General features: G+C 36.5%; 1 protein-coding gene across 1 annotated transcript in view; it reads left to right on the top strand.

The window, feature by feature from the left end:
* Positions 1 to 1,263: 1,263 nt before the first annotated feature.
* LOC144450378 (uncharacterized) overlaps positions 1,264 to 16,331 on the top strand; it is a 200,999-nt gene continuing 185,931 nt past the window's right edge. Inside the window, exons 1-2 of the mRNA XM_078140979.1 lie at positions 1,264 to 1,491; positions 12,482 to 12,574. Of these exons, the coding sequence (XP_077997105.1) occupies positions 1,462 to 1,491; positions 12,482 to 12,574 (123 nt within the window). The 5' untranslated portion in view covers positions 1,264 to 1,461. The remainder of the gene's footprint in view (positions 1,492 to 12,481; positions 12,575 to 16,331) is intronic.

The raw sequence follows: 16,331 nt of genomic DNA, 5'->3' as shown, positions 1-16,331 counted from the left end.
GCGCATTTTTGATAACACACTTTGTGCGCTTATCCTCATTGGAAGATTTTAAATCTTCCAATGAGGTATTAGATCCAGATAGTATTTATAACTGTTTTGATTTGTTGTTTATTAAATTGTTCAAATTTAATCGTATATAATGTGTCTGTAGTGTCAGGTTTATCATAATAGTATGAATGAGATGTGTTATAAAACAAATGTCAACTGGCCTCTTGTTCGGGCAATAGCATACGTCAGTCCCCCCTCGGGCCTGTTGATCACCTCAACATCAACCTATTTCCCTTGGGCTTTGCCCTCCATGTATGTTTCCATGATGCGGCACTCAAGTTTGTGGAATGCGATCTCTGGAGACGCTGGTTAGCCCATACTACAACCACATATTTGTTTGTAGTAATCTCCATTAAATTCAAACGTGTTGTATGTTAGGATCTAACAACCTACAGTTGGTTACATGGTAAACGCAATGTCATACATGAATTTAACATTGATGGTGTTCGGAGTCCCCTTCCCCCTCTTTCTACTGGTTGCAGGAATATTGTATGCTGTACGTGACTAAAACCAAAGGTTTTCAGGGGGAGGTGGCCCTAGATCTGAAGTGGCATGAGCGACGAGAGAAGTTTTCAAGGGAGAAAAACAGGTTGAAACGCTTCCAGATTGCATAGTCTAATCTACAGACCCTTTCTGATACCAACACTTCATGAAAAGTATACCCTTTCTGATACTAACCAACATAAAAAACAACCCCTTTCACGCGGACCCTCCCCGTATACCCGTCTATGGGAGTTGCCCCCCCCCCCCGATTATGAAATGTTTAACAAAAAGGATCAACTATTACCAATCTGATGACGTGTCACCTATATAGTTTCCCTACACAAACCAACTCAAAATTTTGAGGGTTCCAACCTGTATGTAACAACCCCACAGTTTAATCTTTAACATAACTACCATGCAACCTGGTTGAATTTTGTCCATACTCGGAGCCCCATTCCCCCCTCTCATAAATCCATGCAACCTGGTTGAATTTTGTCCATACTCGGAGCCCCATTCCCCCCTCTCATAAATCCATGCAACCTGAACGTGTGACGCTTTCATCATATTCACATTGAGCGAAGAGGTCAACGTTTGAAAGTGAATATGAATATGATTATGAATATGTTTGTAGCTTCGCACGCGTAGTGGAGTGATGGTATAAGAACAAACGCGCGTAACCTCTGACCGGCGGACTGAAAAGATATGACATCACCGATCTTCTCATTGAGTAATATAGTACACACTGTCTTCCATTGATAGGGAACTGGTATAACGTACGCGTTTGCCGATCACGTGTCCACAACAATATTTCCGGGTTAAACAGTTGACCTAATTTCCAAGGACCCGGTGTGATGATGGTAGCCTGTGTGGTCGTCTTCAAGTTTGTAAGATTTACTGCGTTTTGAAGAGGGTCAGGGTGAAGTGGGAAATATGGAACTCAGTCAAGAAAAGAGGCCACTGGTAAGTGTCTTTATGATGTTACGATTTGTATTATGTATAACTATAAACACACACTGCAGGTTTGTTGTGAGTGGCGCTGAGAGCGGCAACTCGTGTACAACTTTGTTAAACTTCTAAAACTTATACAGACAGTTTGTACCGTCCATTCCTTTTATGCTAATAAAGTAAGTGTGCAAAATATACGCGACACACAATAAAACGTATCTAGGAGAGTATTAGCGTAACGTTAGACCATGAACGTTGGCGAGAGATATCTCCAACGTGTACTGGTACATTTAATACTAATAGTCATGGCGTGATCGAATGCAGTGGACTTGTACCCGTAGTACTTACAATAGCCTAGATGGACTTAGCTACATTTCAGGGGAGTAAGATTTGTACCTTAGTATCCCATAATATCAGACGTACTTGGCATTGCACTTATTATTGTCATTCACACGTAACATGTCTAACCTCACCTCGTTAGGTCAGTAAATCACCAGTCACGTGAAACTGGGTCATCTGGGGTCAAAGCAGGACACGACTGTTTATTGTGTAACTTTACTCGTGTGATGTTTCACATACATGTATATCGTTCTCGATATCCTCTGCATTTCACAATTTGTAGGAGAGTGTGAATGTCTGAACACGACATGAAAGGATTTACTATGAATAAGTGTGTAGCAGGGATGCAATCATTTTGAAAAGGGCCAATGAAAATTTATCACATGATTTTGTTGTTTTTGGATTGAGTAGTCATAAAGTGCAGCTTAAAATTATCGCTACTTGATGATGTAAAATACTTAGTAGGTACTGAGGTAGTTGCAGGGTAAATAAGTAAGGGATCGGTCAGTCTCTTCGGCCGGGGGATGGGGGTGGGGGTGGATTGGGGGGGGGAGTCACTGTTTTTGAAATTGGCAGGGGGGTCATGCTGTTTTGAAAATTGTGGATGGGGGGGGTCACCGTGTTTTGGATGGTGATGAAATCAACAAATCCCTGTCTACAATGGCATATAGCCTTGTCTGAAATGTGGTACATGTCAATATTTGTTTTTGTCCCTGTTTCTTACATCAGTTCTTTAATATTACTTGACGTAAGAATTCAAACATAACTATACGTATACATATACATATATTTAATATCTAGCTACCACACTAGTTACCGAACATGTCATATAAATGCTTGGCTGTTTCTCAATAAATGCTTCACTTACATTGTACATGTATATTGCACTTGGGGACAAAGGTGAACTTCAATGTTTTGTTATGGTAATCTTCATAGATAGTTTATAAAAGAAGTTAATCTAAATTATTCTACTTGTCAGTTTGAACTTGTCAGAATGGATTAATACACTTTCTATTTTGGACACTACATGTCATTGACACTACAAATCACCACATCTCATCAGATTCCAGTTTCTATTTTATACACTAAGTATGACCACCTAAATTTCTCTAACATACCGTTGACTTTACTATACATACGATATTAATGCCTATATACTTCTTTACTTCGATATCTGTACTTCCAAACTAGTTAGCAGATTCAGCTGAAAGTTAATGGGGATGCATCAGGGGATGTGTAGATGAAAGTGTATTCACAACATGATGATCCCATCAGCGATATGCAAATTAGGTGTAAAATCTCAATATGGGTCAAAAACTTATATCTAGAAACTGCATGGTGAACGGTGGGGATGGTGGGGATGGAGGGTTATTCTACAGTTATTGTTGACAACACTGAAATGATGATGCATATTACAAAGACTGTGGATGGGTAGGTATGAGAATAAAGATAAACAAATGTATGCAAATATGCCTAGCAACAAGACGCCATAGCAACAGCCAAATACAGTTGTCCTACAATGCCATTGGCGCTACTTTTATTCTTTTAGGGTTCTATAGACACACACACACACACACACACACACACACACACACACATATATATATATATATATATATATATATATAGTTTTGGTAGTACTGGAACTCTTTCTTGGTTGTAACTCAGACAACATGATGATCGCTTTATGCGTGAAACTCCGAGTTACAACCAAGAAAGAGTTCCAGTACTACCAAAACTATTACGCTCTGCCACTGCGGTATAGAGCACTGTCTTAGCAGATTGATACTCACCGAGTTATATATACATATATCCATCCATACATCCATACACACACACATACATACATACACACACACATACATACATACATACATACATACATACATACATACATACATACATACATGCATACATACATACATGTATACATACATACATGCATGCATACATACATACATACATACATACATACATACATACATATATACATTACATACATACATACGTATATACGTGCATACGTGCATACATACATACATACATACATACATACATACATACATACATACATACCAGTGTTTTATTTAAGGGCGGTAAGTAGGTAAAATCTACCGGGGTTCCCACATCATTTTACCGGGGTTCCCCACCTAAACTATGATACATTGCATGGGAAACACTACCAGTTTTACCTCTTTGCCCCTTTCTGTTACCGGGGTTCCCAAACCTTAGCAAAAACACTGCATACATACATACATACATACATACATACATACATACATACATACATACATACATATATGTAAAATGATGTTGTTTCACTTTTTATGATTAACTGTATTCATCCAGTCATGTTGTGATGGATGCAGGAGATTACACCACGCTCTACAGACAAGATAACTTTACTTTACTAAGTTACAAACTGTTGCCGTAATAGTACATATATATATAGTTGTGATGTCATTCAGTAGTGTAACCTGTAAGTAGTTTTTACAGCAGAATTTCCATCTAGCAGTATATCTTTCTCAACAAATATGAACTTTATTGCACTTTGCCAAAATAGTTCCAGGTTGATATACAGAAAGAGTTGTAGTTTGATTTTAGTTTAGTCTATACTGTAATTTATTAATGCATCATATATTCAAACACCACATGTTACATTGACAAATATTCAAGATGTATTCTTTTTTTAATGTTTCTGACATGAAATTTATCAAATGAACCTAATATCTTTAGAGACATGTAATACAAATATTAGAGCTTGGATCTTTTGTTAAATGCCTTTGGTGTAAATATACAATCAGCACTCCGCTACGCATAGTGTTGATTATATCCTTGCATTGAAGGCATATAACCCAATATTAAGACATTATTATTGATATTTACTGCTATGCTATCACTACTCTCTCTGTTACAAATTCTAAAACCATTGTGTTCAGTAGAATGATTACTATGTATCACAGTTTGGATTTTGAAAATCCTAAACTCTTTAACTACATGTACCCACACTCAGCATACTGTTAGTAACTGACAAAAATGTAATTGTGTGTGGTGCCATTCACAGTACTTGTATTATTTACCATGAATCTTATTTTTGAGAAGAATAACATATATCATATGAAGATATAACTACCACAAATGGTCTCAGGGTGTAGCTTAGCACTTTATCTGTGAACAGGTTTATTAGTTATATTAGCTATGGTGTGAGAATGTTTATGTGGATTTAAGTAAAACTAGGGATGGTCTTTGGTTTAATTATTATGCCACTGTACAGAAATGAAGGTGTAACTGATGGACACTGGACTACACCTTCAATGTGATAATTTCTCACAAGATGGAGGCATGGCAGTCTGATAAACTTATCCTACCTTCAATGTGATAATTTCTCACAAGATGGAGGCATGGCAGTCTGATAAACTTATCCTAGATACTTTAAAATCCATATCACTAATATCACATTCTTAATTTTAAATGAGTTTAAAATGAACTATAAAAAACACCAGCAACATTGATTGTGTCGAGTTTTTAGCACAACTGAACTGAGGTTCAGTAGTGCTATAGTGATTGCATGGCATCTGTTTGTCTGTCTGCCTGTCTGTCTGTCTGTCTTTCTGTCTTTCTGTCTGTCTGTCTGTCTGTCTGTGTGGATGTGTGTGTAAACAATTTACAGTCAAAAACCGCTGAACCAATTGCCATGATATTTGGTGGGTCAGGAATTGAAAGACAAACATTCAAAAATGTATGCAAATGTGCCTAGCAACAAGACCACGCCCATAGAAACAGCCAAATAATCAAAACAAGTCTTATACAAATTTCTTTGGGAGATTTAGTGTATTGAAATATCTATTTATAAAGATTAATATCTATATTTTTCCAGTTCAACAATATGAAATAAACTAAAAAAGTAAATAATTTTTTTCCATGTATTGTGTACTTAAAAGGGGAATGCCACTCCAGGAAATGTAGAAATTTATGTAAACTTTGAGTTGTAGTCAGTCAATTTAAGATTTTACATCACATAATCTTGGAAAAATAAAAAAGAAAGTTGACCACATTTTCCTTCAAATTTGGAAAAGGATAACAAATTCAAAAACATTTAAAAATTATGAGACCAAAATTTCTCCCAAGGGACTGGTTTTGGTCTAAAATGTGTATGTACATGTGATCGATACTAATGAGCACGCAATGTTCAACCATTCCATATTTATGAGGATAGGCCATGAGACAATTCATGTCTGTTAACTCTTTGAGCACCGTTTGACGAGAATTATCCACACGATGAGGTAACTCCAAGTTAGTTATAACAGGTTAACATAACTCAAAGTTTGAAGCCTTTACTGAGGGGCCAGCTATCAGATATGAGTAAGCTAGGGAGTCACACACCCATTCTGTGATAGTATGTAAATTTGACCGTTTGCCCCAAGAAAACCAGGATTTTTACATGAAATTTGAGCAAAACTTGTAAAATACTGATAAAATAGCAAGAATGCTATGATTTTGGTGTATCGAAAGCCATTTTGAATATTTAATGAGGTCATGTGATATAGATTTGCATATTTTTGGGATCAGTGTTTCATTTTTATTTGAAAGATATATGGTTATACCAGGTCATACTTGGTCAGTTTGGACACATGTAATCATGTAATATGATACCTTCACTGTTTGCATATCATACAGATATATCAAATTACCATATGTTTACCATATACATGACCACTAAAAACTAAGTTTTTGTGTCCAAATATTTACATATTAGATAATATTTGCAGATCATTAATCCACAGGTTTTTGACATTGAACACCAAAGTGAATGAAAAATCAAGATTTTTTTTAGGTTTACAATGAGACAAATCATGTGTGTTAATAAGGGCTACCAATAAACAATAGATAGTCAATAATTTTTACTTTTTAGTTTTAGTTAATTATGTGTAATGTAAGTGATGTAAATTCATACAATGTCTAACTACAACTCAAAGTTTACATAAATGTCTTCTTTTCCTGGAGTGGTATTCCCCTTTAATATCCCCAGCTTGAATTAAAGGTGACAAATCAGATTAGAAGACAAAATTTAAATATGACATTTCAGATTTATCAGTATAGAATTACAAGTACAGTACCCAGTTTACTTGTCAGGTGATTAACTACACAACACTTGTTTAACCAATCAGTGTTTGTAATACTATCTTTGTCAAGGTATCATTGAGTTCATCTTTATGGCCAATTTTGTAATACCTGTACTGAAAGCCGATACTCCAGATACGATATCGTCATATGTTTGTTGGCCTAGAATCCGGGCAATTTCGGATTTTGAATTTTGGTTATGGGATATAACCAAAATACACAATCCTTATTTGCCTCGATTCTGTGGCTAAACATTTGTGAGAAAAGCACCTCAAAAGTTGGTGTTTTCAAAATTACTTGTTTTAACCTCATTAGTCTAACCTGAGCTCTGTACTTCTGACTGCTTAGAATCAAGTGAAAGCAGCAAGTTGTCATAGACTGTTCTACAAAAGTTGATAAATTATTAAAGCTAAACTAGCTACAACTGGAATTATTTTTTGGAACTGTCATTTCGATATAATGACATTCATCCTGAAAAGTATGTAATCAACTATCGGTAATTGTATAAATGCGAGTCACAACATAATAAGAGGTAGGAGAATACACAATTTTGGTTCGTCAAATAAACAGTCACTCACTGCTACTTGTGTAATGACTGGTAGTCGCTTGCAAAATTCTCACTCTATAAACTACAGTCTGTGATACTGTAAGTATAAAAGAATATTATGGTATTCCTTAGTATAGAATACATTAGATAACAGGGTATGGGCTTTGCATATAAATTACTGACCATTAAACAAGTTACAGTCAGTGGTACATACAGGTAACAAAAAATAACCCCCCCCGCCCCCCCCAAAAAAAAAAAAAAAAAAAGAAGAAAAAAGATAGATGTTTCAGACCATGCCCCTTTAACGGTTCCAATCCAGAAAAGTGGTGTTACTGGAGAAATGAATGTATTTTTGTGAACTTTGGATGCACACCAATATTATTAGTTTGCCCATTGAAGACTAAAAATGAACCAAGAGTCATCATGACTATACAAATTGTCATCTAAAACCAAAAAACTCTCAGGAAATACAATTATTTCACTGAGTGGTGTTCCCCTTTAACTCATTTTTAGCACAACTGAATTGATAAGGTTCAGTAGTGCTGTAGGGATCGCTAAGTGTCTGTCTGTGTGTGTGTGTGTGTGTGTGTTTGTGTGTGTGTGTGTGTGTGTGTGTGTGTGTGTGTGTGTGTGTGTAAACAACTTAAAGTAAAAAACTGCTAGACCGATTGCTTTGATATTTGGTGGTCATGTTAATACTTCGGTTGTCTAGTTGGGAAATTGTTCAAATGAAAATGATAGCATCAGAAATGTGTATTTTACGTTTGAAAATGTGATTTGTTGTATTACAAAATACTTTGACTTCAGCCTGGAAATGTAAGATTCTTGTTTTATTGATGTAATGAAATCATTAAATCTTTTATGGGCTACTTCACATTTCAATGTCAATGCTGTAAAGATTAACATCTGTTTAAGGTTGCTTGGCAACCTAGGCCTGTTAAATATCCAAAAGTGAAGTCACATGCTAAAATATTGATACCTCACCCATAGCAACCTCCAATTGATGGCGTATGTGGGGAATATAACAACAGGGTTGTGTAGGCAAATTAAACATTTGGCACGTGAACACATATATGCTAAAGCTACTACAATATAGACTATACTCATAGCAACAATGAATTAGTGATATATATATGTGTTGTACAATAACATCATTGGTATAAGGCAAGTGGATAGATGTGCAATCATGATAGTTGAATGTTTAGAGTGGCTGGCTAGGAATCTGCAGGTTGCAGGTTGTAGGGTCATGATGGTTGAATGTTTAGAGTGGCTGGCTAGGAATCTGCAGGTTGCAGGTTGTAGAGTCATGATGGTTGAATGTTTAGAGTGGCTGGCTAGGAATCTGCAGGTTGCAGGTTGTAGAGTCATGATGGTTGAATGTTTAGAGTGGCTGGCTAGGAATCTGCAGGTTGTAGGGTTGAGCCCGTTGCTGGCATTTGTTTCTGAATGACTAAAGTTCTTGGGTAAGATTTGAACCACAATTGCGCTTTGGTTAACCTAGCTGTATTAATTGGGGACCTGGTAGGATAGATGTTGAAATGTGAATGCTTTAATCTTGTGCACTCATAGAGGCTGCAATGGATTGTATGCTATAACGCCATAATGCCATTGTCATTAATTTATTTATTTAAATACATCTATCCATTTAAAGTCTGTTGGCTTGGTTACCCAGCCTCTTGCCGTTGAACTTTGGATGCACACCAATATTATTAGTTTGTCCATTGAAGACTTAAAAGGAACCAAGAGTCATCATGACTATACAAATTGTCATCTAAAACCAAAAAACTCTCAGGTAATACAAGTATTTCACTGAGTGGTGTTCCCCTTTAACTCATTTTTAGCACAACTGAATTGATAAGGTTCAGTAGTGCTGTAGGGATCGCTAAGTGTCTGTCTGTCTGTGTGTGTGTTTGTGTGTGTGTGTGTGTGTGTGTGTGTGTGTGTGTGTGAGTGTGTAAACAACTTAAAGTAAAAAACTGCTAGACCAATTGCTTTAATATTTGGTGGTCATGTTACTTCGATTGTCTAATTGGGAAATTGTTCAAATGAAAATGATCGCATCAGAAATGTGTATTTATGTTTGAAAATGTGATTTGTTGTATTACAAAATGCTTTGACTTCAACCTGGAAATGAAAGATTCTTGTTTTATTGATGTAATGAAATCATTAAATCTTTTATGAGCTACTTCACATGTCAGTGTCAATGGCGTAAAGATTAACATCTGTTTATGGTTGCTTGGCAACCTAGGCCTGTTATTTAAATATCCAAAAGTGAACTCGCATGCCAAAATATTGATACTAAGCAACCTCCAATTGATGGCGTATGTGGGGAATGTAACAAAAGGGTTGTGTAGGCAAATTAAACATTTGGCAGGTGAACACGTATATGCTAAAGCTACTACAATGTAGACTATACTCATAGCAACAATGAACTAGCGATAAATATGTATTGTACAATAACATCATTGGTATAAGGCAAGTGGATAGATGTGCTGTCATGATGGTTGAATGTTTAGAGTGGCTGGCTAGGAATCTGCAGGTTGCAGGTTGTAGAGTCATGATGGTTGAATGTTTAGAGTGGCTGGCTAGGAATCTGCAGGTTGCAGGGTTGAGCCCGTTGCTGGCATTTGTTTCTGAATGACTAAAATTCTTGGGTAAGATTTGAACCACAATTGCGCTTTGGTTAACCTAGCTGTATTAATTGGGGACATGGTAGGATAGATGTTGAAATGAATGTGAATGCTTTAATCCCATGCACTTATAGAGGCTGATTGTATGCTCCCCAGGGAGTTGAGGAAGTAAAGGGCCATTGTGCCACTATAGGTCTGTGCCATGGAGTAATAATTGTAAAGCTCTTTGAGGATGTGATTATTATAGATTTGTGCTATAATGCCATTGTCACTAATTTATTTAAGTACATCTATCCATTTAAAGTCTGTAGCCCCTTGCCATTGAGGGAGCTACTCCCCCCTCCCAGCAGGCAGCTACACCCCCAGCAGGCAGCAACACCACCCAGCAGGCAGCTACAACCCCCCAGCAGGCAGCTACAACCCCAGCAGGCAGCTACATCCCTCCAGCAGGCAGCTACACCCCCTGCCCCAGCAGGCAGCTACACCCCAGCAGGCAGCTACATCCCTCCAGCAGGCAGCTACACCCCCTGCCCCAGCAGGCAGCTACACCCCAGCAGGCACTTACATCCCTCCAGCAGGCAGCTACACCCCCTGCCCCAGCAGGCAGCTACACCCCTAGCAGGCAGCTACATCGCTCCAGCAGGCAGCTACACCCCCCAGCAGGCAGCTACACCCCCAGCAGGCAGCTACACCCCTCAGCAGGCAGCTACATCCCTCCAGCAGGCAGCTACACCCCCAGCAGGCAGCTACAACCCACCCACAGCAGGCAGCTACATCTCCCCAGCAGGCAGCTACATCCCCCCAGCAGGCAGCTACACCCCCCAGCAGGCAGCTACAAACCTCCCCCCCAGCAGGCAGCTACACCCCAGGCAACTACACCCCCCTGCCCCAGCAGGCAGCTACACCCCCAGCAGGCAGCTACATCCCCCCTGCAGGCAGCTACACCCCCAGCAGGCAGCTACATCCCTCACCCCTGAAACAATAAAGTCTGTATCTGTGAAATGGCTAGGTGTAGTACAGTGACGTCATACATGAAAACGTATCTTGTAAATATCTAAATGTATCAGATGACATGGTCAGATTTAAATTTCCTCAAACTTTGTAAATATGTATAATCATGTAATTCTTTAGTCTGTAAGGTACACCGTGATGGGGCGCCCTCACACATCAGAGGCCAGTGAGGGCGGAACGTCATGTCATATCTTACAGTCTAGTAATTCTTAGAAACCATAACACAGATACATGTGTTAATATTCTAATTTACATAGAGTATATATCAGTTGTCCATCATCAATATAGCTTTTTAATGTTACATGTTTTAGCATTGTGAATGTATTACATAATGATATAACGCACAAGCAGTTCAAAATGTTTTTAGCATTGAGCTTTTGATCTGTCTTGTTGACGATCCTCATCAGAATGATATTCATTGTTACAGCTGACTAATCTGCTGACCATACCGCCACCTAGTGGCCAGCTTTAACTAGATTTTGACAGATTGAAAACTTAATGCTAAAACAACTTTGAACTATTTGTGTCTTATAACCTTTATAAATCATTTGATCTACAAAGCTAATCTAATGATTTTTGTCATACCATTACGTAAAGTCTTTCCGGGTTGTTGTGATTCAACAAAATGACATTGATCTCAAATCAAACTGTTCAAATCAACCCTACCTGTGTTTTACAATAATCATATGTTTGAATTGAAGTGACAAAAACGTTTGTTTTATATGGATTGATATTAATTAAAATAGATTGATATAAATGACATATTAATCATATAATATTACATAATATCATTTGTGTGAATGATAAAATAGACAGCTACCTTATGTATATTTTTGATATATATATTTAAATGTTGTCTAAAAGGAAATATTAAAATATTAATAAAGTGGCCGTGTGGATGAGAATTAAGTATTTATTTTGGATTTTTAATTGATAATACAACTTTACTGTGTTTTTCTACTTTAACAAATAATGTGAAATAACATATTATAAATACCAAGACCTTGTTTGTAACTCATTTGATTACAAAAAGATGAAAAAAGATGAAAAAAGTGTAAACACTTTGTTATTTTTTTGCATAATAACAAACATTTTAGACATATTTTATTGATTTTCAATTTACAGAGTTACAAACAAGGAATTGGTAGATATTATTTCACATTATTTTTTTTTTCAATTAGAAAATACGGTAAAGTTGTTTTATAAATTAAATATCCCAAATAAATACCTAATCCTCATTAATTTGGTCACTTTAACACTGGGTTTGCAGTAAGCATATTTTTAATGTAATTTTGACATGATTTTGTGAAACTGGTGTAAATTAGTCTAATCACTGTATATGTTTGTTTTATATTAGGATCTCATTGTTGCTGTTTTAAGTGGAGATATAGAGAAGGTTAAATTTTACTTGGATAATGGTTATGATGTGAATTATACAAATGAATCATGGGTAAGTGTATCAATAAGTAGCTCATTGCTAATAATAAAACAATATTTTAGTTACACAAAAACATTGATTGCAGAGTGGTTGACATAAAGATAAGATGATTACAATGGAATATTGACAACAATAGCTAAACAGGCACTAACGTTAAAACTGTTTGCAATTATCAGTTTTGATTGTAAACTACAACTTTTTGTGCCATAAGTGTTTGCCCATGTCCACGATAATTATTTATATTTAGTTATTCCTGACAAGTCTTTGCATCTTTAGTCTATGCATTAGGTGATACCACATCTAAGGAAAGACTTTAAAAAACCTTAAACTAAAAATGAAACAAAATAAAACATGTCATGGTAAGACATTGAATGAAAACAAAACACACTTGTGATCCAGTTAAAAATAATGTTTTTGTCCAAAAGATATTGCCTACTTTAATCAATAAAGAACAAAAGTGAAACAGAAGTACAGTAACATGTATTCTATAATGTGAGATATTTTGTCGGCGGAATATGTAACTTGGATTTTGTCATAGATGTGCTATTGACAAATCACCGTCATTGATTGACAGATATCATTGACTGAGCCATGTGCATTAGCAATTGTGACAATCTATTGTGATCAGTATCCCAAAGGACAGAGATGCTGTGTCTTTGTTTTTAGCACAACTGAACTGAGGTTCAGTAGTGCTAGAACCATGGAGAAATTTGTGTGTGTGTGTGTGTGTGCGTGTGTGTGTGTAAATGACAAAGTCAAAAACCGTCAAACCGATCGGCTTGATATTTGGTGGGGACACTACTTAGGGTGTCTAGATGGAAAATTCTTCAAATGAAAGCGAAAGCATCAGAGGTGTGTGTTTTGTTTTTAAAAAAACATGATTTATTGTGTTAAAAGATGCTTTGACTAGAAATGAAAGATTCTTGTTTTATTGATGCAATGAAACCATTAAATCTTTTATGGACTACTTCACATCTCAATGTCAATGCCATCAAGATTAACCTCAGTTTGACGTTGCTTGGAAACCTGTTTAGCACAACTGGGCTGAAGGTTCAGTAGTGCTTTAGGCATGTCTGTCTATGTGTGTGTGTGTTGTGTGTGTGTGTGTGTGGGGGGGGGAATGTGTGTGTGTGTGTGTGTGTAAACAACTTAAAGTAAAAAACTGCTGGACCGATTGCTTTAATATTTGGTGGTCATGTTACTTTGGGTGTCTAGTTGGGAATTTTGAAAAATGATAGCATCAGAGATGTGCAATTTAGATAAAAAACCTAAACTTCAAAACTACTGTGGAGATTGGCCTGAAATTTTGTGGAAACATTCTTAGGGGTGAGTCAATTAAGGTTTGTTCATGACATGATGATTCCCTTAGTAATATGCAAATTAGGGATAAAAATGTGTCTTTTTGGTCAAAAACCTATCATTCCAAAACTATCGAGGAGATTGGGCTGAAATTTAACAAGGATTCATCTGTTGGTGTATAGATGAAGAAATATCAAGCATATAATGATGTCATCAGTAATATGCAAATTAAGTGTAAAAATGTGAATTTTGGTCAAATATGTATATCTCAAAAAGTACTTGGTCAATTAGACTGAAACTTGGTGAAATGTTTCTAGAAGTGTTATTCCACAGATTTTCTTCAAAATATTTTGACACAATTGGCCCTAGCAATCATGACCAATCCCTTAACAACAACCAAATGGCAGTATATTTTGGTCAAACAATATCATCTGGTAGGCAAGTGAGTAATCATTCAAAAAATGTATGCAAATATCCCTAGCAACCATGACCACATCCATAGCAACAGCCAAACGGTCTTGTATTTCACAAAGATAACAAGTATTAGTAGACAATTGAATAAACATTCAAAAATGTATGCAAATCTGCCTAATAACAGGACCACGCCCATAGAAACAACCAAATGATCACATATATTGTGAAGATAACGAGAGGATTAATAGACAAATGAATAACAAAAAAAACTTGATATCTGTCCATTTCCTATAACTGAGAACAGGTTACTTTTCTTTACATTCTTGACATTCTCATTTTCCTGGAACATTCTGGAGACTGATATCTACTGCGAAATGTTGTAAAGTAGCAGCCTTCTCATTATCTGGCCACTTCTGTCTTTTGTATGTGCCTGAAATTAAATTACAATAAAAAGTTCTTGTTGATGTTTTATAGCCAAATCTTTCTAAATATGTGTTGAAAATATAATTTAGGTTCCAGAAACTATTCATGAAGTGTGATTGTCGCTCCTAAATTTATAGCATTGTTAAGAGTCCGTTGTTACTTACATGACTTGCAAACTGAGAAGGGGCAACACATCTTCTGATCAGAGAAGTGGAAAACCCTATACCAATGATACTTTTTCTATAGTGGAAACTAAGGGCGTGGTAAAAATAACCTATGTATTTACATAATCTGAGGCAGTCGATCTTGATATAAAAAGCATAATTAAGCCTGTACCAGCTACATCTAGGATTTTCCTTTTTTCTTCAAATAACCAGAGATATATTCACTAAAAATTTGTCAGTTAATTATATTATGAAAAAGATATTGTATGTGTTAATTAGTAGTCAATATTATCTGTAGGTAGTGTAGTGTTCAGTTTAAATCTTGAGCGAAAACTGGGTTTTGTCTGTCATCATGTACACTATACTAGTTGTAACTGGATTATCATTTTGCAATCAGATAACCACAATATATTCACAGTAAACTGTAACAAGTCTTCAGTCTTTCTCAAATTCTGACAAGCATGAATCAACAACACCACTTGGATTCCCTCCATGTACGTTGTCATAGTCACGTATGGTCATTCTCTCCACTTTCCTACTTCTCTGTCTATTAAACATGATAAGCTGTGAGAGGGTAAATCTGCAAAGTTGCAACCAACTCTTGTTATTTGGATTAAACTTTAATTCCTCTTTAGTATTTTACCAACTATCTCCATATGGCTGTGGAGTGCTTTGACATCATCTACAAGTGGTAACAACATTGGCTTATTTCTTTTCCGTTCATTGATTGTTTTCTGCGCATTGCAACTTATGTCTTCAGACCACTTCAAGGTGCAAAGTCGCAGAAACTGTCTGGCTCTGGTTAAAAGACCATCATCTCCTGTTTTAATGGCATTGCTTTGTAAAATGGCTGCACATTTCTGAAGAATGTTTCCTAGTTTTGTGGCCAGAGTAGTAATCTTAAAAGAGGAATCCATTGTATCATATCCAGCTAGACTTTGTACAGCTGCAACAAGCAAATTAAACTTGTGCGGATGAATACAATCTGTGAAAGATGTCACTTCTCCTTTACTGATCTTTCTCATTGAGATGACAAATTTACCCAATTCTCGTAGCTTTTGACTGATATAGTAGTGACGTTCCGCTCCTTGTTTCTTGTATAAGCTTGCAACTTGCTGCAATATCACAGTTGATCACTTCGTACAACTCTAGCAATTTCATCCTGGTTCATCTTTGGTAGCACATTGTCCATCAAACCTTGATTTGCTGCTTGACAAATTGGTAACAAATGTACTGACCTTCCCTGTGCTCTGTTTTTTGATGATCCATATATTGTAGGTTTTAAATCACAAGACCTTTGGTGTTTTCAAAGATCACCTCTGATAAAATACCCCAAGCAAAATTCACATGGTAAATAGTCTTCCACCTTTACTGCATGTGTTGGATGTTTGCATGGTATGAGGAAACCCCCCCCCCCCCAGCCTCTTGCAATACCCTGAGATTATGACCGTGATTACCTTTGATCAAAA

This window comes from Glandiceps talaboti, chromosome 19, assembly GCF_964340395.1.
Source record: "Glandiceps talaboti chromosome 19, keGlaTala1.1, whole genome shotgun sequence".
Classification (NCBI taxonomy): domain Eukaryota; kingdom Metazoa; phylum Hemichordata; class Enteropneusta; family Spengelidae; genus Glandiceps; species Glandiceps talaboti.
This window is presented reverse-complemented; position numbering and strand designations above follow the sequence as displayed.